This window comes from Natator depressus, chromosome 3 (assembly GCF_965152275.1).
Source record: "Natator depressus isolate rNatDep1 chromosome 3, rNatDep2.hap1, whole genome shotgun sequence".
NCBI lineage: Eukaryota > Metazoa > Chordata > Testudines > Cheloniidae > Natator > Natator depressus.
The window spans coordinates 105,842,904-105,864,087 of record NC_134236.1 but is presented as its reverse complement, the minus strand read 5'-3'; the positions used below and the strand labels follow the sequence as shown (position 1 = coordinate 105,864,087).

The 21,184-nt window shown below is 42.2% G+C and overlaps 1 protein-coding gene across 1 annotated transcript; it reads left to right on the top strand.

Annotated features, from left to right (window-relative positions):
• The first annotated feature begins 465 nt into the window (after positions 1 to 465).
• Positions 466 to 20,927, top strand: LOC141984022 (p53 apoptosis effector related to PMP-22-like). Its single transcript, XM_074946972.1, has 3 exons — positions 466 to 676; positions 20,277 to 20,420; positions 20,713 to 20,927. Exons 1-3 carry the CDS (start codon positions 466 to 468, stop codon positions 20,925 to 20,927), a joined length of 570 nt encoding a protein of 189 aa, XP_074803073.1.
• Positions 20,928 to 21,184: the final 257 nt, after the last annotated feature.

The following is a 21,184-nucleotide window of genomic DNA, read 5'->3' as shown; positions in this document are numbered from 1 at the left end:
ATGCAAATTGGTTTTTAGCTTTTAGTGTAATTGTGCTACCTGCACCCACTCTAGTGCAAAAGCACCTTGTTTAATCCAAGTTGCTCCTTAATGGGAAGTGACAGCCAGGAAAGGGTTAAAAGCCCAGGGCCAGGGAGTGTAATGGTGCCTGATGTGTTTACGAATCAGCAGAGAGGAAAGAGGAGCCAAGCAGATGAGACAGCCCAGCCCTGCAACTTCTGTGCAGCTCAAACAGGTTTCTGGTGCCACCGCTACAGCTCTTAGTCATTGGAATTTAGGTGGAGCTCCCTCCTTCGGTGTCTGTTCTGATTAAAAAGCTGCTCTCACTCACATATTCATACATATACACACACTCTTCAGGAGCCTTCATAAAACACTTTTGTCCCACACTGCTGAGTTAGTAGCAGAAAAAGCTCATCAGTTTGTGCACCTGGCCTCTAGAGAAGCCACTGACCATTCCACAAGATGGTGCAGTATGGCCTTGACTACACAAGGTGCAGATGGATCTTGCCTCTGATGTTAGGCATAGCGGTCATCTTTGGCCTTATTGCGCTGGCTGGCAGGGGCTGGCTGGAGTCGGAGACGGAGCCCTATCAGCATCAAGCCTCGTTATGGGAAAGCTGTACAATGTTCCCTGGTGAGCTCGAGTGGACGTGCACCTCCCTGATGGACTACGGTAAGTGACTGCAATGGGGGTGGCAGCCCCTAGTGAGTCTAGGTCACATGACTGAGCTTACCCCACTCAACTCACGTCTCATCAGTTTGATGGGAAAAAATAGGGCTCACTATTCCAATACATAGAGCATTTTTTGGAGAAAGAGTGGAACAAGGTTGATCTTTTGAGAGAAAAGAAAGAGGGATGATTGCTATTTTCATAGGGCTAGAGGGTATGTATGTTCATGGTACAAAGACACATATGGAAACAGTGCAGGGAACATTTGAACCATGGGAGATTAATTTATTTAGATATAACTACAATCTCTGCTTTCCAGAAGTGAATAATTATTGGAGGACAAGCCCATAAAGCAATAAATAGCAAGCTGTATGAGTAAACTTGGGGTTAACAAGATGGGATCATCCTTCACTGGCAAGGAACTTTTGGGATGTAAAAAAAGAGCTGTGAAGCAGAGAGGTCCACAATAAATATCAGGTTGCAGAACGTGGCCTCTAAAATTATATCAGGGGGCACACCGCACCACTTGTGATGTGGTGATGAAACAAAAGGCTGAAAGGAGAACGTGCTTTTTCTTTGACAAGGGTCTGAATTAAGGTTTTCATACTTGGAGGAGTTTTGATAAAAGTTTGGACTCTGATGAAGTCACTTAGATAATGTTAATTCAAGTCATAAGGGCCCTTTGGCTAGTAGCCTGATTCTCAACTGTTTTGCAGCTTGTATACTTATTTACACCTGTATAAAGTGTGTGTATAAACACTACCAAATCAGAATAGTAGCATGTTACACTCACCTTGTATGTATACATGTCTGTTCAAGGTGCACAGCAGTAGAGACACAGACCCTTAGCGTCCATTTGGTTCAGCCTTCCAAAACTGTCATGAAAATGTACCACCCATGCACAAATTGTGCTCTCTGGCCATGCTCTGCATTGACTGATGGTAATGAAAAGATAATGGTGATTTATTCACTAGTCAGAAAGAAATTAGGGTTTGTTTGGGGGGGGCGGGGTGGGATTTGTGCTGGAAATGGCCCACCTTGATTATCATACACATTCTAAGGAAAGTGATCACTTTACATAAGCTATTACCAGCAGGAGAGTGGCGTGGGGGAGAGAAAACCTTTTGTAGTGATAAACACCCATTTTTTCATGATTTGTGTGTATAAAAACAAACATCTTCTGTATTTTCCACTGCATGCATCCGATGAAGTGAGCTGTAGCTCACGAAAGCTTATGCTCAAATAAATTGGTTAGTCTCTAAGGTGCCACAAGTACTCCTTTTCTTTTTGCGAATACAGACTAACACGGCTGTTACTCTGAAACAAGTTATTCACTGTGAGCTAGTGGAATTTTTCAAGCATGTTCACCATTTGCTCTATTTGGGGACTCTATTTCTACCCCTGATGCCCTTTGGGTATCCCTCCCCTCCCCAATCCCACATGAATGTTATATTAATCAGTTCTACAATGGTATTCTTTCTCCCTAGGCACCAGGGATGTGATCCACAAAGGTACTTAGGCACCTAGCCCACAGATTCAGGAATCTATGTCCCTTTTTTAGGTACCGCTATGAGCCACAAAACTCTCACTGCTGCCTAATCCTGTAGGTGCCTAAATTCACTTGCCGCCCATGTTTTTTCCTCTGAATGTGTGCACTGCAGTCTCACTGTAGGTGAGCGGGTGCCTATCTCCTGCCTGAGCATGCGCACTTTGGCCGCACTGTAGGCGTCTGGATGCCTGTCTCTCAGAGTGATTCACAGAAGAACGTCAACAAGACGATTACAAGAACGACAGGCAATCAGATGGCTAAGCTGTGTGCCTGATCTGGTAGGTGGCCTCTGATCACACCTGTCAGATCCAGCCCCTCAGGTGAGTTCACACAAAGCAGTTGGGGGAAAAGGAGGCAGTCCTCCCTAATAACCCTTTAGCTCAGTGGTTAAGGAACACACCTAGGATGTTTCTCCCCACCCCAGAGGAGGCAGAAGGGATTTGAATAGGGATCTGTCATCTCTTTCAGGTCAGTGGCCTAGTAGACACTAGGCTATGAAATATTCTGATGTGGGGCTCGCTCAGTCTCTCCGCTCAAAGTTGTTCCACTTTAATTAAGCAAGTGAATAATTATTTATTAATTGGGCCAGTAAAAGATTTAGAATGACTCTACTATAGCCTAGTAGTTAGAGCACTTGCTGGCGAGATGGCCGAGCCTTATTCAAATCCCTTCTCCCCTTCAAGTGGAGGGGGGACTGAAACCAGGGACCTCCCACATCCTGGGTGAGTACCTATCCAGTAAGCTAAAGGTTGTAAGGCAGGTCCTACCCCAGCTAATTTGCTTTGAGCCTGGCCTGCATTTAGGCAGCTGAATGCCTATCTTCCCGCAGGTTGTGGATCACTAGCAGAGCTAAGTACCGCCCTGCAGCTGGACTTGGACACCTTTCTCCAAGAGAGGGGCACAGCTTAGCACACCCCTTTCTGCTTGGCATCTCCAGAGGCTAGTGTAGGCAGCTCCCTGCCTTTGTGGATCACAATCTAAGGCACTTATATTTCCCCATTCATTGTACAGAGAGCCCAGATGCCTCACTCAGGCTTTGTGGATTATGGTGCTGTTCCTGTGATTTTTCTAAGCACCTAAACATTCAGCCCAGCATTGCAATGCCTAAATTCCTTTGTGGATCTGGGCCCATGTCCCTCACAGACAAAGGGTTGGAATTTAGGGTCCAGGCTGGCCCTGGGCTTTTCATGACAGTCTTTCTTCCCTGCTTTTGTATTTTTCTCAGACAAATGCATTGGAGTTCTGTAGCACCTTCCAACCGAGGATCTCAAGTCAATTTAAAAACATCTGTGAATTAATCCTCAAAACACAATAGGCAAATATGATCTCCTATTTATAGATGGGGAAACTGAGGCACAGAAAGGTGAATGCCCACATTTTAAAAAATGTTTACTAATTTTGAGTGTCCAACTTGACACTCCCATTGGCTTCATCTGTTGTTCTGCATGCTCAGTGCCTTTGAAAACTAGTCCATAGGTGCATCAAGTGGGGCACCCCAGTTTAATGGACACTTTTTAAAATTTGGGACTAAATGAATGGTCTAAGGTTGCACAGGAAGTCTTTGGCAAAATTTGGATACAGAATTCAGAATTCCTGGCTGCTCTTAATCCTGTGTTTTAATCACAAGCTCATGCTTCCGCCCTCTGTACTGGGACATGGTTTGGATCTGGAGAGAATGGGCAAACTGAGCCCTTTGGATTAGGTTAATGCCATATCTTATTGACCAGCTCTGAGCTGGAAATCAAAACTGCCTTCCACTGATCCTTTTTGGCTGGAGTGGGAATGCTAATTTTTGGCTCCATAGCCCTCTACCTGAATGCATCATGGTAGGTTTCCTGTACCTGTAATAAACTCCTGTAATAAAATTTAAAAGTTGCCTTTGCTATTGGTGTAAACTGAAAACTAAAGGAAAAGGTGCACCTGTGATCAGGTTTTTAATAAAAGACGAATTTTATTTGTGTGCTTCCTTTTATCTATACTAATATAAAAACGTTAAGGAGGACAAGTGTCCAATATCACAAACCATATCGCAAGTATGATTACATTTCCCCTTTTCATAAGCATGGAGACATGAAGAAAGACAATGTAGATAGAAGGGGGCAGAAGTGATTTGACATTTTTTGTGAGGAGTGAACTCCTTGTTTCTTCCCTATTCTCCTATTGGCTTGATTTCCAGTTTCTCTGCCCCACCCATAATTTACTGCAGGCCCAAAAGAGTCTTCTGCAAGTCCTGTGGAAGGTGGGTTGCTGCAGGGGGGTTGATCCCACTGATGTGATAGATGTGTATCCATCTGGGAGTCAGCTTCCTGCTGCAAGTGAAACTTATCAACATTAGTGGAATAGGTAGCAGCCGTGTTAGTCTGTATTCGCAAAAAGAAAAGGAGGACTAGTGGCACCTTAGAGACTAACCAATTTCTTTGAGCATAAGCTTTTGTGAGCTACAGCTCACTTCATCGGATGAAGGAATAGTAAATATATTTTACTCCTATGATAATTAGATTTAATTATAAAGACCATACATGTTATTCAATAAAATACACAAATTCAGATTAAATTCTTCACTAGCAAAACTTGGAATTTGAATCTGAGCAGTTTGACTTATCCTGTGTAAACCTTCAGAGGCTGCACTAGAAAAATCAAACATCTTTGAACCTAATCAGACTGGGAAGGGATGAAATTTACAAAGTTTATAAACTTTGTGAAAAGTGAGAGTCTGAGGAGTTTATAAACTCTACTGCATCCTCAAGAGTTTCAAATATTTAAATTTAATTATCCAACCTTCTAAACATACTTTAAGACCGTAGGTTCCTTTTAGGACAATTTTTTTTTTTAATTTCTCAACTCTAGAGCAAGTCATTTGAGATAGGATAGTTAAAAGCATTAAACTTTTGTGTTATTTGTGCACCTACTTATTTCTCAAATACATCTTGCTGAGATAACCTCAAATTTTGCAGGAAAAAAAATCTCCTTTTTTCTAAAGGCCACATATAAGGAGCATCAGGTGAAAGGTAGGTTGTTTTTATTCTCGAAGAAGATTAGCATGGCCAAAAAAGAAAGAGCTGCAATAAAATATCAAGGTTTGCTTTAGCGCCATAGTGGCAAATGACTTAGATAATATAAAGTTACTAAAAGGATAGTACACTTGAGCTTTGACAAAAGCCTGGGTGAAAGGATGACAACTACAATACTGACTGTGTCTATGTGGGAACTAGCTGGGCTTGCAAAGTTTTTTTTAAAGTGAACACATGCTTGCATCTGTACTTTGTGAAGCTGGCACAACACCTTTTTATTTTCCTGACTCTTGGCTATATGAGCTCTCCAGAACAAGGTATGCCTCTGAAAGCCTTAGCCAAAGCCTTTTAAATATTTAACGTGTTATGCTGCAGGCTTTTGACATGTTTGAACGTGCTTGTTGCCTGTTGCTGGAAAATGATTGCTCCTGTTTTGCTAAGTTGAATGTGGTGCACAATAAGATGAAAGAATCTTTAATACATGCAATCTGTCTATTCTCTCATATCATGCCTGATCCTGCAGTCCTTTGGCCAGCAGAACTTCCATCAATTTCAATGAAAAATGCCATGCATAGGACAAATGCAGGTTTGAGTCCTTCAGATTTAGTGTGAAATGTTAGGCTTAATTGCAGATCTTGAAAAACCCACACAGTGCTTGTGCACATGCCAAGTGGAATTTCAATATTTGCAGTGACTTCCACATACCATCCAATATTATATTCTAGTCATTGTAGTCATTATACAGAGCAACCTTTGGCACGTGGCCCATCAGGAACTGCTGGCGGACCGCGAGACATTGTGTTACGTTGACTGTCCGCAGGCATGGCCCCCCCGCAGCTCCCAGTGGCTGCGGATCACTGTTCCCTGCCAATGGGAGATGCGGGGAGCGGTGGCCAGCACATCACCTATCTCCTGCCTAAGCCCCAGAGAGATTCACAAATTAGGAGGGACAGATGTTAGACTGTGTAAGTCACGTGTGAAGCCCGAGTCTGTAGGCATACTCAAAGGTCACCTACCAGATTAGGTCCCTCAAGCATGGGGGTGGAGGGTGGCAAAAAATGACCTCTCTTATACCTTTAGCCAAGGGTGAAAGTAGGCTAGTACGGCGTACCGGTAGGAAGCCGGTACCAGCCCGTATGCCGTTGACGTTAAAGTGCTGTCGTGGCAGAGCTTTAACATCATTGCCCCTTTTGTCATCCCCCCTGTCTCCCCCGGGCCACCGACTGGGAGCGGGGGGCAAAAGAGGCAGCTGCCCCAGGACTGGCGATTTAAAAGGGCCCAGGAGTCCCAGCCGCCGCCGCCGCTACCCGCCCCCAGCCCCGCCCCTTCCGCCCAAGGTGGAGAGAGTTATACACCATATTAGTAAGTGTTAATATTACTTTCACCCCTGCCTTTAGCCCAGTGGATCAGGTACTCATCCAGGATGTGGGAAACCACCAGTTCAAATCCCCCCTCCATGTCAAGGGGAGAAGGGATTTGAACAAGGACCTGTCATCTCTCAGGTGAGTGCCCTAATCACTAGGCTATGGAATACTTTGATGTGCCCCCCCAGTCTCTCCTATTGAACATGTTCAACTTTAAACAATTGACTAATTACATATTAATTGGGCCCTTAAAAGAGTTAGAACAACTCTATAAGCTGGTGCATGGGGCACTCACCTGGAAGATGGCAAATCCTTTCTTCCTTTCAGGAGGAAGGGGAACTTGAACAGAAGGTCTCCCCAACCTGCGTGAGTACCCCTAGGCTAATGGTTGTAAGGGAGGTCATCCATTCCCCTGGCCATCTTGTTTTAGGCTCTGTTTGCAACTAAGGTGGCCAAACCCACCTATCTTCACCCAGTTCACGGATCACCACGAGAGCTAAGTGCCTTTTTGCAGTCCAGACTTTGGTGCTTATCTCCAAAAGATTGGTGGGACTTTTCTCATCCCCCTCTGGTCGACATCTCCCATTGGCTAGCTCAGACAGCTCCCTGCCTACCATGCTGGCTTTGGGGATCACAGCCTAAGGTGCCTATCTCTCACCATTCATTGTATAGGGAGCCTAGGCTTTGGGGATTGCAATGTTGTTCCTGTGACTTTCTAGGTGCCTAAAAGTTGGGTGCCACCACGCCCAAAGTCACAATGCCTAAGTCCCTTTGTGAATCTGAGCCTTGGCAGATGTGTCTCTATCCCCCATCTCCTCATGGTGTGTGAGCAGCCAGAATCTGACCCCAAATTAACACACGAGAGACTTCATTTCTACTTAGTTCAATAAATCACCATGAGCAGAACATTATAGGGCTTTTCATATTGCCAGATTGAGGGAACAGCCTTTTTCAGCACTGGGTGGGATGAGGGCCAGGTTTTCTATCTGTCAGTGGAGTACACTGAACACAGCATATATTGTGTACTACTTTGAAAACTGTAACGAAGAGCAACACATTTGAAACAGGTTTCAGAGTAACAGCCGTGTTAGTCTGTATTCGTAAAAAGAAAAAAGAAAAGGAGGACTTGTGGCACCTTAGAGACTAACCAGTTTATTTGAGCATGAGCTTTCGTGAGCTACAGCTCACTTCATCGGATGCATAGCGTATCGTGGAAACTGCAGAAGACATTATATACACACAGAGACCATGAAACAAAACTTCCTCCCAGCAGGACAGTGGGGTGGGAGGAAGTTTTGTTTCATGGTCTCTGTGTGTATATAATGTCTTCTGCAGTTTCCACGATATGCTATGCATCCGATGAAGTGAGCTGTAGCTCACGAAAGCTCATGCTCAAATAAACTGGTTAGTCTCTAAGGTGCCACAAGTACTCCTTTTCTTTTTTCTTTTTACATTTGAAACAGATAGGCTTGAGCCATAAAGTTATTATCCAGATCTGAATCTAAACTTTCCCTGCATTCCAGGATATTCATATATATGGTTTTGGTTCAAGCCAATCTCTGAATCTAGGTATGACAATGTGGAGATACTGCTCCTTCAGTGACTCCACTGCCAACATACAAGTCCTGTTAATACCAGTCGAATTTTTGTATCAATAAGAACAAATGCTATTTGCAGCACAGAGGTCAATTTCAGTAGATGATGTATTTATATGAAACAACACAATGGGATAATTCAGCAGCTTTCTTCGTACAACATCTTTCTCTTGAGTAAGTTAGGGACTGTCTTCTTGTTACATGTTTGTACAATGCCTAGTATGATGATGCCCTGATCCATGATCCCTAAGTACTACAGTAATACAAATAATAATAATGTGTGCAAAATTCTCCACTTTCATCCTCCTTGCAAATCTCTCACACAATCTTTATTGAATTGTTCTGTTCTGGAGAGACAAGGTGGGTGAGCTAATATCTTTTATTAGATAAACTTCTGTTACTGAGAGAGACAAGCTTTTGAACTACACAGAGCTCACCTTCCGGTCACTCTCCTATATCCTGGGACTGACCCCGCTACAACAAGTGCATACATGTTCTAGTCTAGTTATTTACATGATCATTACCACAGTAGTAACTGGAAACCTGCTAACATTCATGAATTAATCCTCTCAGTCCCTCTGTGAGGTAGGGTAGCATTAGTATCTCCATTTTATGGGGGATCTGTGGCAGAGTGATTGTGTCTTGCCCAGATTTACAGAGGAAGTCTGTGGTAGAGCTGGAAATGGAGCCCCCATCTGAGTCCCAGTCCACTTGCTTAACCACAAGACAATCCTTCCGCCCCTTATTTGCAGGGCAAATTGAAGATAAGAACTTCGTCCTGTCCATACTAGAGCCAAAACCTGAAACAAACAGGTTCAATGTGGTTTTTTTAGGTAGTTTCAATTACAGAGTGGACAGGTTCTTAGCCACACACTACTTTCCAAATCATCTCTCAAAAAAGCATAACATTATTTAAGGTCAAGCCTTAATACAAAACATGCACAGAATTTACTATTCACACAGTAGCTAGACTTTTAAATGCTAGAAAAAATGGGCTCCTAGTTAAATGTAATAGCTACAATACTGAAAATGTTTCAGTGATATTGTTCTTAAGGAACTCTGATAAGAAGGGAAGAAAAGAACAGACATGACTTGATTTTCCTCTTGCTTACAGGAGTAACTCCACTGGAGTAAGTGAGTGCCCACAGCATGGCAGTTCATATTCCTCATTTGCAATTACTGACATACTTTTCTTTATCATTTCACAGTTCACCCTTTTACACATTTATTGCAAGGTGCATTTCATAAGAACCTTTGCTAAATAAGTTATTGCCTTAGTTGGGTAACTAACTCTACAAAGAGCCCTCTCAGATGGCAACAAATACTCTTTATAATCAAATTGCTTCCCTAATAATTACAGCCAAATTGGCTAAAACAGTGCTGATGGTGTGAGATGCTGAGGGATCCCAGCTACCATATGAAAATAGAAGCAGCTGAGGACAAAGTGCTGAGATCCCAGCACTTTGCAGGCTCAGACAATGAACTCTCTTAAGCATGCACCATTCAGTTACTTTTCCTAACCTTTCATACGGGAGGTAACCGTGCTGAGGATTTATGAATGTGGGTAAAAACGGTACTGCATTGTGGATGAATGTGGATGTGGGTAAAAACGGTACTGCATTGTCGTTTTTCTTTAGTTGGGTCATCTCTTCAGAGAATCTGACAGGATGGAGTGATGATGATTCCTCCATAGTAAGTGCTGGATATAAGTCCCATTATAAGGTTGACTTCGAATAACTTTGGGAGGATAAACAAGCAAACAAGAAAATCTCTCAGGCTATGTCTGCACTACAGATCCTACAGTGGCACAGCTGTGCTGCTGTAAGGTCTCTCGTGTAGCCGCTCAGTGCTGACGGGAGAGAGTGCTCCCATTGGCATAGCACTGTCCACATTGGTGCTTTTGTCGGTGAAACTTATGTCGGTCAGAGGGGTGTTTTTTCACACCCCTGACCGACCACAGTTATACTGACAGCAGTGCTAGTGTAGACATAGCCTCATGCTTTCACATTTTTCAGGGAAAATCTTGTTGACAGCTGGTATCTATTCTGAACAATTTTGAACAAGATTGTAGGAGAATATTATAGTGTTCCCAAGCTTCTCCTGGGAACTTTTGCAAAGTGTCTTTAGCAAGTACTTGATCAGTCAAAAATCCCAATGGTTTCAAATTAGTCAGCTTTGATTGAGTAAGAACTGCAGGATTTAGCCCAATGATGCTAAAGGAAGAGAACTTAAACCACAGCTAGACGTTTAGTAGAGGAGGAATGACTTTACACTATCATGGTAAAGAAGGTCCAAGCTGATCTGGAAACTCCTATACCATTTAATGCACTGGATTTTAAATCAGTTTGAGGGGAGTTAGGAAGGTGTGTGTGTGGGAGGGGGTATGACTCTTTGAAGCGCTATACATGCTATATGGATGAAAGCATTAATATGTGCAGACATATATATGTGACACACATATGTGTTGCAAATAACATTTAATTTTGATCTAAGTGCTGCTTAATGATTACTGTAGGGCCAGATTCTGATGCCTTTACTGACACTGAATAGAGCCTTCCTCCACAAGCGATTCCACTGAAGTCTCTAGAGCTACCTGGAGAGGAAGCTGCTATCCAATAAGAGTAATAATAATTAGCTCTTATGCAGTGCTTTTCACCAATAGATTGCAAAGAAGGTCAGTATCATTATCCCCATTTTACAGTAGGAGAAACTGAGGCACAGAGCAGCAAAGTGACTTGCCCAAAGTCACCAACAGGCCAAAGACAGGAATAGAACTGTCAGCCTCCTGAAATCCAGTCCAGTGCTTTGTCCATGAGACCTTGATGCCTCTATATTGAATAAAAGTATCAGAATCTGTCCCTAAATATACAACTATAACATAGACTCTTTTTGTACTCCCCAATCACATGTTAACCACCCTATCAACAGCCAATACTAGTGCATCAGCAAAAATTGTTAATATCGCCCTCTTGTTCAGTCACAGGGAGAAGAAATGAGCAAACAGCATCACGTCTCTCCCTGTAGGCTTTTTTGTTTCTTGGGTGGGAAGGATTTGGTTTCTATCAGAAAGTTACTATCAGAAAGTTATTCACAGCCACTCCCTACCCAGGGAAACTCCTTCACTGCAATTAAGGCTAGCCACAGCAAGGTTTCTGAACACAGTTTGCTCATATTCTGCTGCAAACTATAGACTAAGAGTTATCTGATTAAAAATTCTTGTTTTTGGAAATGAGATGTAAATCCATTGTGCTTCAGCCAGATGTAAGAGTGCGAGCAAGCTTTGGGAAAAGGATACACTGCTATTTTGCTTAATAGTCATTGTTTGTAAGGCTGAGCTATAAAAGAAGATCCCTTTTAATCTGTAGGTTATTTTAATCAACTCATCTTTAATCCTTGACAAGGTCTTCTGTCCAAATAGTAGTAACAGCTAGAAAACAGACATAACATGCTACATTGGGATTAACTGATATGATTTACCTGGATTGGCTTATTAATATGTTACATATTTTTTCCAAAAACCCCTAGTTAAAATTTAGCTCAAAATAGACTGAACGAGCAAACCATGTATCAAACCAAGCATCAAAACATGTAAAATTAAGGTCTGATCCTGAGGATGCCCACAATTCCTGTTGAAATTGGTGTGAACTGCGGGTACTTGGGCCCTCTCTCCTGATCAAGCCAATTGTGAGGCATTGGCATGCACATTAATTTTAATACCTAACTCACTCCTCTGCTGCGCCCTTTGATGATTCTTCTACACCCCGTGTTGCTCCTTTCCTAGCACTAAGCATCAGGGAGGATCCCTCATTAGCACAAAGCTTTGTTGGACTCTCTTCTAAATCAAGCTCCTGCATGTCAAGTGTGTGTGCCGAGGAGTGTAGCTGAAACTGAACCACTCCCTCTAGATGGTGGAGGAACCCTTCCCTCCCGCCCTGACCAAACACAAAACTCTTCAAGTGGAAATGTTTCCTACACTGAACTTCTTCCCTCAAAAAGAGGAGGGTCTTCAGGCATGTCAAAACTGTGGACTCTGGATTTTTCAACAAATATGTTGATGAGTGTATAGATGATGCTGTCTGGAAATAGAAAGATGATGAGAAGGTGAAGGTCTGTTTGCTTTTAATGAGAAACAGTCTGTTTTGAGTTTGAGAAGCCTCTGATTACCACCAGTTAGGCCATGTCTGCACTACCACTTACGTTGGCAAAACTTATGTTCCTCAGGGGTGTGAAAAAAACACCCCCCGAGCGACACAAGTTTAGGGGGGAGGGATAGCTCAGTGGTTTGAGCATTAGCCAGTTAAACCCAGGGTTGTGAGTTCAATCCTTGAGGGGGCCATTTAGGGATCTGGGGCAAAAATTGGGGATTGGTCCTGCTTTGAGCAGGGGGTTGAACTAGATGATCTCCTGAGGTCCCTTCCAACCCTGAGATTCTATGATTCTACAGTAACAGAAGCGCCAGTGTGGACAGCGCTATGTTGGCTGTCTTGTCCCCTCACCTCATTGGGATAGTTAAGTGGTTGTCTCCGCCCCTCACTAGTTTGATGGCTTTGTTTACCTTATATGTAAATGTATTTCTGTTTTCTCTCCTTGCTCAGTTTACACTGAAGACACATTCAAGCTGGCAGAATCATACTCCTTGGTCTAGGGTGGGGTCCCTTAAGCCTTACCTGCCAAAAACATATTTCCAGCACATTTACAGTTCTTCATATATCCCCTGTACATACATCAAGAAACAATATTAATGACGAACATGTAACCAGTTAGCATATGATACCTTACACCTGTTAGGTACAGATTATGGCAACAGTGAGTTGGAGTACGCTCAGCTGCTCAGGCCATCTGAGACTCACTGCTAGATACCCTTGCCCTCTGGCACTGGGATGCTCTTAGAATCAAAGTATTATTCCATTTTCAATGCAGGTTTGGCATTTCATATCGTCTTCCATTTTTTTAAAATTAAAGCTACCCTTGTTTAACACAGCTGCGTCACTCACCACACTGTCACGCAGGGGTTGCAGAGGTTGTTAACTGAACAGCTCCGATGAAAATGATAATTTGATGATAATGTAAATAATTGCTGAGATGTATGAACAGCTGACAGTAGATTTATTTTTCTTTTAAATGCTGGTTATGTTTTCAGCTTCAGGGCAGAAGGAATTAAAAGTTGAGGAATTGTGCTCTTATTAATCAGACAAGGAGATATATATCTGAGCTCTCCATGATTTCATCCTGATGAGCCAGGCCTAGGGTTCTTGGTAGTGCACATGAAGTGGAGTACCCATGCCACGAATAAACACAATGAGGGGATGGAATGGCGTGGATGGGAATACTTGTACACAATGTGGGCTAGTACACAAGAACCCAGAATCTTTGTTTTGTTTCGTATACGGCAATTAGGTTATGAGGTGTATTTTCAGTGTGTTGTGGCCCTTGTGTTATCAGAGAAAATTTGGAACAAACATGTAAAAAAAATTTCAGTGTGGGTTTCAAGGTTTTGAATATAAGACGTCACTGGGCAGACAATACCCCAAATTAAATTTGCATCCTTTTGTGTATAAAACAGCCCTTCAATTGTACGTAAAACTGGAATACATGAGGAGGTAAGTCAGGAAAATCAGAAAGCAACATTCCCAGTATCTCTGAATTCCTAATAAAAGTCTTAAACCTACATTTGACTGAAGACTTGCCTTATCAAAGAATACTCGGATTCCCAGTTACACCGTTGCTACCACATTTCCTTTGGTTAGCCTAACGTTTCACAAATCAAACAAATATAGTTGGAAGGACCATTCCTCACTCTGCTTTATATGAAAATAAAGATTTGGGTTCTCTTCTACTTGTCCTACTATAAGGTCTTCCCTGTTTCCAAAGACAAAAACTTAAAAAAAATGCCAGTTGTAATGAGATTTTAAGACTGGAAAGTATATAGTTTCCTGGCATTTAATAATTATCATACACATTCTTTGATTTGGTGGTGGAGAGATACAAGAAGAAAGAAGCAGACATGCCATTCAAATGATGATGATATCATTTTAGAATGCTGGTGTACATTGGAAAATGCCAATTCACCAAAACCAAAACTTTTGCAGGAAAGGATCAGGTTAGACAAATTTCCCCTTTTGAAAAAAGTTTCAAAATGTTCAATTTCAAACTTTTCTAAATGAAAACTTTTTCATTTTTTGTTTGAAAATTCTTTTTGTTTCAACATTTACATTACTTTATAGTAAAATATACATATATTGCATATATAAAATTCAAAATTGAAACAACGCATTTCAATCAACCCATTCCAAAAAATTTCTTGGATTTTCAGTTCATGACAAATCTGAGATTTTGACTTTTTGTCGTGATTTAGGATGGAAAAACTTTCAAAATTTTGAAAATTCTCACAGGACAGTAAAATCATTTCCTATCCACCTCTAGTATTTAGGGATTCTCTGGGATAAATTTCTTTTTTTTCCTCTGCTGACCACCTTTAAACATATAAAAAAAAATTACTCTGCAGTTCTCTCAGCTGCTTAATTGATCTCAGGCAAATAGGTATGTGTTTTTATGGCCTTAGCTTGACATCCTGAAAGCTAAGTAAACTGCTGTTCTCTCTGTGTTTTGTTTAGTTTCAGTTTTAAATGGGCTGGACTAGAACCAGAGACCTCTCTGTCTCATGTATACTGAGTCTGTGTATATTTGTGAAAAACTGTTGACCTGATTGGATTCTACATTTCCATGAAATGCGTTAACATTTGCCTCGGTGTTTTATACTTTACCCATGTGTTAAAGCAAAACACAAAAACACAGTGGACAGTGGATAATGTGAGAGACTTAGGACCAATTTCTGCCCTCATTTACACTAGTGCAACCTCATAATTTTCAACCCCACTAAATTGTGGTGTTACATGTAAGATGGATTTGGCCCAATGAGTTTTAAACTAGATTGAGCCTTTGCTCTGTGTCTTCTGCAAGTGACCCAGGGAGTCACAATTCTTTCTTTACTCCCTCCTTTTTCAGAGGGAAATAACTTTTGGCCCTCCTCCCATACCCTCCTTGCCTACCTGCTCATGGCTCACCCCTCAGGCTCCAGCCACAATGCAGGAAGCACTAATGTGGCCGTGCAGGGGGCCATGTGGTTTTACTGTCTGTTACTCCCCTGTGTTGTTACTTAAAATCAGATAGCAATTGCTACACTAGATCAGATGCATGGTCCATCTAATCCAGTATCCTGTCTCTGCCAGTGGCCAGTGCCAGGTGCCTCAGAAAAAGGTAAGAAACCCATAGTAGGAAAGTACAGGATATTTGGACCCCATATTAGGTACCCTCCTGCTCTCTAATAGGCAGGGATTGTCTTAAGGCCTGAAGCACAAGTTTTAATATCCCTTCTAAAATTGTTGTTATAATTAATTATTATAACCCTTGATATTCTTTATCCTAAATGTTCAATTCCTTTTTGAATCTTACTAAGTTCTTGACCCCAGTGACTTCCTGTGGCAGTGAATTAATCACACAGTTTGTGAACAAGTTTTTCCTTTTATCAATTTTGAATTTCCCACCTTTAAATTTCATTGTTCTTGTTATGAGACAGAAGAACAGAGAGAGAAAGAACAGAAGATCCTGATCTACCTTTTCTAAACCTTGCATCACTGTAATATACCTTTATCATGTTCCCTCTTGTTCATCTCCTTTCTGAGGAAAACATCCCAGTGTTTTCAGTCTCTTTTCATAGGAGAATTTTTTCTATTCCCTCAGCCATTCTCGTTACTCTTTTTGGAAGCCCCGCCAGTTCTGCAATATCCTTTAACAGATGGGGTGGCCAGTGTTGCACAAAGCATTCTGAAGGACTTCTATCAAGGCATTATAATCTTCTCTGTATTATTCTCCTGTTCATTCCTTATGCCCCCCTAGCGTATTAGTTTTTCTGACTGCAGCTGCATGTTGACCAGAGATCTTCACTGAACTGTTGACAATGACATCGAGGTCCCTGTCACAATCTGGCCCTGGGTTAATCTAAATCATCATCAGACTGGACCCGATTGAAACACAAAATTAGGATATATATCAAAATTGTTTATAGAATTAATTAACAAAAAGTCTGTTCTTAGACTAGATCTCTGATGTAGCATTCTGCAGCTTAGATTTAGTTTGAGCACAGCATCTTAAAGTCTCTACGTCTTCCAAACTGAATCTTTAAAACCTCGATTTAAAATTTTCCTCTGCTGCAGAAGATGGAGTCAGAAACCTGCAATGGTTATGTGACTAAGCGATGCATAAAATGTAATAATACTGCAGTGAGCATGTTTGTTCTTGCCATATAGCCAACTCCCTTAAGGCAGGGAGTATGCCAGTCTCTCCCAGTGTGCCTTCATACAGAGTCATGGCATTTGCAATAGCTGGGAGAAAAAACTGGTTAGTGGCATGAAGAGGTGGGGAGCAGGGTGAATGAGAGAGTCTCACCCCCACCCCTCCCCGGCCAAATGGCAGGGGCCCCTCAGGGCACTTGGTTCAGCTGGCACTGGGGGTGGGAAGGGAGAAAAAGTTTTATAATGGGGGGAGGGAGGAATTAGTGAAATGTAATGAAAAGAAATGGAACATGGATCATAAAGTAATGGGAGATGGTCAAAACCTTCAATGAACTGTTGAGAGAAAGGGAGATAGATCAGAGGATTGCGTCAGAATTCCCCCCACCTATTTGTGCTATGCTTGTTCTGGAACTTGAGTGAGGAGAATGGCTCCCTGCGACCTCCGCACTCTCCCAATCTCCAGCGTTGCTGGTGGGGTTTGGTTTGGCCCTCTATGCAAGTGAGAACGACTTAACAGCCCAAAGGGCCATTACACCATCTGGGGCTTGCTACAAGCAATGCAATGGCCACATCCCCCTCACTTGGCCATAAGCTGACAGACAAAACCTAAGTTTGATTTCCCCAATACTAATTTCCCCCTACTGTTACTCACACCTTCTTGTCAACTGTCTGTAATGGGACACTCCCATTACCACTTCAAAAGTTATTTTTCCTCCCTTGGTATCCTGCTGTTAATTGATTTATCTCGTTAGACTGACCTCACACTTGGTAAGGCAACCCCTATCCTTTCATGTATTTATACCTGCTCCTGTATTTTCCACTCCATGCATCTGAAGAAGTGGGTTCTAGCCCACAAAAGTTTATGCCCAAATAAATTTGTTAGTCTCTCAGGTGCCACAAGGACTCCTCGTTGTTTTTGCTGATACAGACTAACACTGCTACCCCTCTGAAACCTATGCTGGGTGAGGGGACGTAGAGCGGGCATATCCTAAGGTGTGTAAAGCTTGGTATGTATGCAGTGCAATCAAACATCCATGGTTGGCCCATGTCAGCTGACTAAGGCTCATGGGGCTCAGGCTAAGGGGCTGTTTTATAGTGATGTAGTCATTTGAGCTCGGGCTGGAGCCTGGGCTATGGGACCCTTCCCTCGTGTGGGGTCCTAGAGCCTGGGTTCCAGCCCACGCTCAAATGTCTACACCACAGTTAAACAGCCCCTTAGTCTGAGCCTCATGAGGCCAAGTCAGCAGAGATGGGCCAACCATGGGTGCTTAATGGCAGTAGACATTCCCTTAGGGATTCCCTCATGCTGGGGAGAATCCTTAGCTGCCTGGTTAAAACAGCTTTGCAGTCTTTTTACTGCTGCATTAGTTTTATTGCTGGTACAGTTCATGGTGTTGGGAGTTATTATATCACCTCAGAAATAGCTGCATTGATTGAGATTTTATATATGAAATTCAAAAGTTTGCATTAATGCAACCTTATGGATGCACATTTGATTGCCACTGGAATCATTGTTAACTCTGCACATCCTGTAGGTTATATGGCATACTCTAACAAAACATAATGTAGCACGATTTAAAAAGTAAAGCAGAAGTACTTGCTCTGAGAAACATAGACAAGGTAACAGTGCTATGGGAACTTCATCTTCTGCATATCCTTATACTGTGTGGTTCTTAAACTGCATCATCTTATAGTGTGTTAACAGGGTTACATGTAATTTGTTTGCTTCCTTTAAGGAGAAAAAGAATGCAGCCCATATGAGCACAAGTCCATTTCATGTACTCTACTGCTGCTTTTAAGTAGTGTGAGCTTCTTTCATTTAGCCAATATTACAGATACATATTGTGACAGGGTCGGGCTAGATGGCTATAGGAGAGTAATAGGAGGCAGATATATTAGCCCCAGACTAAGTAGGTCCCTTTTCCCTGGGTCAGGTAACAGGGAAGGTTCCAGAACAATCAGGAACCTTCTGGAGACAATTAAAACAGGCTGATTAGAATACCGCAGCCAATCAAGAAGCTGCTAGAATCAATTAAGGCAGGCTAATCAGGGCACCTGGGTTTTAAAATGGAGCTCACTTCAGTTTGTGGTGTGCGTGTGAGGAGCTGGGAGCAAGAGGCACTAGGAGCTGAGAGCGAGAACGTGGACTGTTTGAGGAATGAGGTGTACAAGCATTATCAGACACCAGGAGCAAGGTCCTGTGGTGAGGATAAAGAAGGTGTTGGGAGAAGGCCATGGGGAAGTAGCCCAGGGAGTTGTAGCAGTCGCACAGCTGTTCCAGGAGGCACTCTAGACAGCTGCATTCCACAGGGCCCTGGGCTGGAACCCGGAGTAGAGGGCAGGCCCGGGTTCCCCCCAAATCCTCCCAACTCCTGGTCAGACACAGGAGGAGTCGACCTAGACTGTGAATTCAGAAAAATGGCCAAGCTGAGGGCTGCCGTGAAGCTCCAAGGCGAGCAAATCTGCCAATAAGCGCAAGACCCACCAAGGTAGAGCAGGAACTTTGTCACAATATTAAGAAGTGAGCACATAATAAAGTCATCAGTGTAGTATTTAACAGAACACCACAGGAAAGAAGAAAACAAAAACAAGATAACCAGAGAGTACATTTGGAACTTGCTATCCAATGGAACAAGGGAGCCAAGGATTGGCCTTGATTTTCCCTCCCCCAACCAAGGCTCATTGGGCCCAAAGATCATCTCATCACTCACATATTTCAAACACCTTGAGCTCTGGAGGTCTTAGTTTGTTCTGGAGTGCAAATCATAAGGGTGTGGGAGATCTGAATTCATCATGACGTCATGACTTCTAATGATCATTGATTGCACTTGTGTGGAGCTTTATAGACTTAGTGTGGGCTCAATTCCCAGTGAAAGTCAATGAGTCACTTAGGTTCTTTTGAAAATCTTACCACTGGAGCAAGAATCTTTGTACTGATCTGGGACATGTAGCTATAACTAAACATATGACATGATAGAGATTGAATTTAAGATCCAACTGGATCTTATGTGTGGTAGGACAAATCCTTGGGTCCTTACTCATCCAAACACCTATTAATTATAGTGAGAACTTACCTGAGTAAGAACCCTATGGATTTGGCCACAGGTTATTTCTATAATCACCAATGTTGCTTACTGAAAGTGAAGCAGTCATCACTATGCTAAAAGACCTGGTGGATGAGCCAGAGGAACAGACATACATGAAAGGTGCCCTCCACATGCAAATCTTAGGGTCATGATCCATCCCTGATTATTTGTGTCTGATGTATAGATTTGCCAAATAATGCCAAACTTTTATGTTCACATACCAGCATGGTCTGCTAATATAGACAATTTTTTAAAATGGAAGATTTTAAGTTGCCTTTGAGGAAGAGCCTCCTCTTCATTTGATGCCTATGCATAATACCCATTGGTGCCATGATAGACATATACAACAGAGCCATGACTGCCAGTTGCTGAACAAATGCCCTGTATTAGTGAAATAAGATAGTTATCTGGATATTCTTACATTTCTGCCTCAGTGCTTAATATTGAAATTCTTTGACATTCCTATAACATACTGTTCAAAATTAATGTTTGTTTAAACATCATACATTTTGCATTAACTCTCTGCTGGATCAGAAGCATTTGGTACAGTCTAAACCAGTCAAAGGAGAGTAGGTGGCTGTGTTCTCTCCTTGTGAGTTTACCCTCTTCTCACGTTTGTCTGAATGAAAACACTTCATTTTTAAGGCAGGCATGAATCTACCTTAATGCGTTGTTGCCTTCATAATATGTTTTCTTTCTGATTTCAGCCTGGGGGAGAGCTGCTGCTGCCACATTCCTTTTAGGCTATATCATTCTGGTCATTTGTTTTGCCCTGGCCATCATAGCATTCGCCATTGATACGCTTCGGTTCAACTTCATACGAGGAATCGGAGGCTTGCTCTTTGCTGCTGGTAAGACTGTGTATGAGGAAAAGGTTGCCTTTTAAAATGGTACCTGTTGTAAAATTGGTACTTGCCTTATTTGACTCTTCAAACAAAGGAGTCTATGCCCAGTTCTATAGACACTCGGCACTTGGAAACTTCAATTAAAATCAATGGAAAGTCCATCCAAATAGTAAATCCTCAAACCTCTAAAACAAAGGTGGATTCAGCTAGAGATAACATCAAGGCAAAAACTCTAATGGATACCAGTTTAATCACTCATTCTGACTTTTTGTTGTTATTGTCTTTTCTCTTTCTTCAGCTGTGTTCTCGGTCATGGCCCTGGTCATTTATCCAGTGAAGTTCACAAATGAAATTGACATGAGAGGAGTCAATATGTTCAGCTGGGCCTATGGCTTTGCTTGGACCACCACCATTATGGAAATAGGCCTGGCGTTCTTCTTCTGCTGCCTTCCGAATTACGAAGATGAGATCCTGGGCAACGTCAAGCCGACATATTTTTATACTTCCCCATAAATACTAGAAACAACAGGAGACGTGCCTTACTGTTGTTTTGATATTTAGATTCCAGAGATACATACAGACTATCTTATTTTTACAGAGTATTATGACCAGGAATTAGTAGAAAGGCTTGGAAACTTTTTTATGCAAGTAGAAATATAGTGTTGGAGTTTATAGAATAGAAGATCTAAATTGTTCTGAATTTTCCTTTTTGATATGGGTTTGTTAGGGTTAATTATTCTACCATTTTGTATTGCTCCATTACTTCCCAC